The sequence below is a fragment of the Austrofundulus limnaeus genome, unplaced genomic scaffold (genome assembly GCF_001266775.1).
Source record: "Austrofundulus limnaeus strain Quisiro unplaced genomic scaffold, Austrofundulus_limnaeus-1.0 Scaffold614, whole genome shotgun sequence".
NCBI classification, from domain to species: domain Eukaryota; kingdom Metazoa; phylum Chordata; class Actinopteri; order Cyprinodontiformes; family Rivulidae; genus Austrofundulus; species Austrofundulus limnaeus.
The window spans coordinates 224,122-225,496 of record NW_013953016.1 but is presented as its reverse complement, the minus strand read 5'-3'; the positions used below and the strand labels follow the sequence as shown (position 1 = coordinate 225,496).

General features: G+C 35.6%; 1 protein-coding gene across 1 annotated transcript in view; it reads left to right on the top strand.

Annotated features, from left to right (window-relative positions):
• Positions 1-697: 697 nt before the first annotated feature.
• Positions 698-1,375, top strand: part of LOC106531270 (retinal Mueller cells isomerohydrolase) — a gene marked incomplete at its 3' end in the record, with an annotated part of 13,098 nt that continues 12,420 nt past the window's right edge. The window contains 1 exon segment of the mRNA XM_014027080.1: positions 698-873. Within this exon segment, the coding sequence (XP_013882534.1) occupies positions 863-873 (11 nt within the window).

Genomic DNA, 1,375 nt, shown 5'->3' with positions numbered 1-1,375 from the left:
CCTCTAGTAATATATTTACTGAGAAAAATGGTGACGTGTTCAATACTTATTCTACCCACTGTATGTGTAAAATTCCCTTCTCCAACCTTTAAACAAGCCTACTTAAGTATTAGCCTTATTTTTTTCTTCTTTGTTTTGTTTTAATTTAATTTTGGTTCCTGTTCTACTGTTATGTTTTGTTTTGTTTTTTATGCTTCTGTATCATTTCTGGTGTATTTTTGAAAGTTCAAATTCATGTATTTGTACTTAAGTTGCACTGACACCAGTAAAAATTTAATAAAATAATTACAAAAAAAGACAGATTTCTGCTCTGACAAAACTCTGTTAAGAAACTAAGCTTTAATTGATCAAAATGACAACCAGATGCATTCACTGACTTCTTTTCTCTTGTTTCTTTYCCCTTAAATGGTCCACTCGAAGTGTTTGTTTATAATCTGGAACTAATTAGGCAGAATTGTTTCTGTGTGCTTCTCAGCAGACACTGACGTGTAAAGTCTGACCCTCAGTTGTTGTTTTTTATGTAGAGTTCATGTTCCCAGATTGGACAAGAACCTTGTTCAGGTCCAGCGTGGAGCTGAAGACAGGCTGTTGAAAAGAGAGAAGACAAAGCTGATTTGTTCAGCTTTTGGTGGGGAGGGTGTCTGAGAAGGAGGGGGGAGAAAGTGGGAGCAAAACACATGAAAGAGGAGAGGAGAGGGAGGCAGGATGGAAGAGGGGAGGAGGGAAAACGAAAAGATGGAGGAGAAGGAGGGGTGTCAGTTTCCATTCCTTCCTGCAGGAAATGTGTGCGGTTTAAATCCAAACCAGAGTTTCTTTTGCAACATTTCTGAGACAAGAAAGTGTTCAGAGTGTAAACAGCAGCATGGTCAGCCGGTGAGTGATGATTTCTTTTTTTATTATTACTATTTTCCTCAAAACATCTTTCAAAATAGAAACATGAAACGTTAAGATTGCTTTTAAAGTTTGGTTGTTTTATGTTTTAGTTTTTTCTGGAACGAAACAAAAAAAGGCAACCTGCAGATGGGAGTCATTTTCCACAAGAAGAAAAAAAAAAGCAAGATGAATCAACTCAGAGGCTTTTATTTGAGTCAAAGTTTCTCACAGGATTTTTCTGTTTTCTGTTAAAGGAAGATAATGTGGACAGAATTTATGTAAAAAAACAGAAAAGTTAAAAAGTAAAATGAGGATAAACAGAAAAAAGCTTGTTTCCATGATGATTTAAAGTTTCAGAATATTCTCAGTAAAATGGTTATTTTATTATTTTTGAGTTGTATTTTTAACTTCTTCCTTCTTTTTCTTTACATTGAGCTTGTGTAACAGTTGCCCTGAGACTGCACACACACACACACACACACACACACACACACACACACAC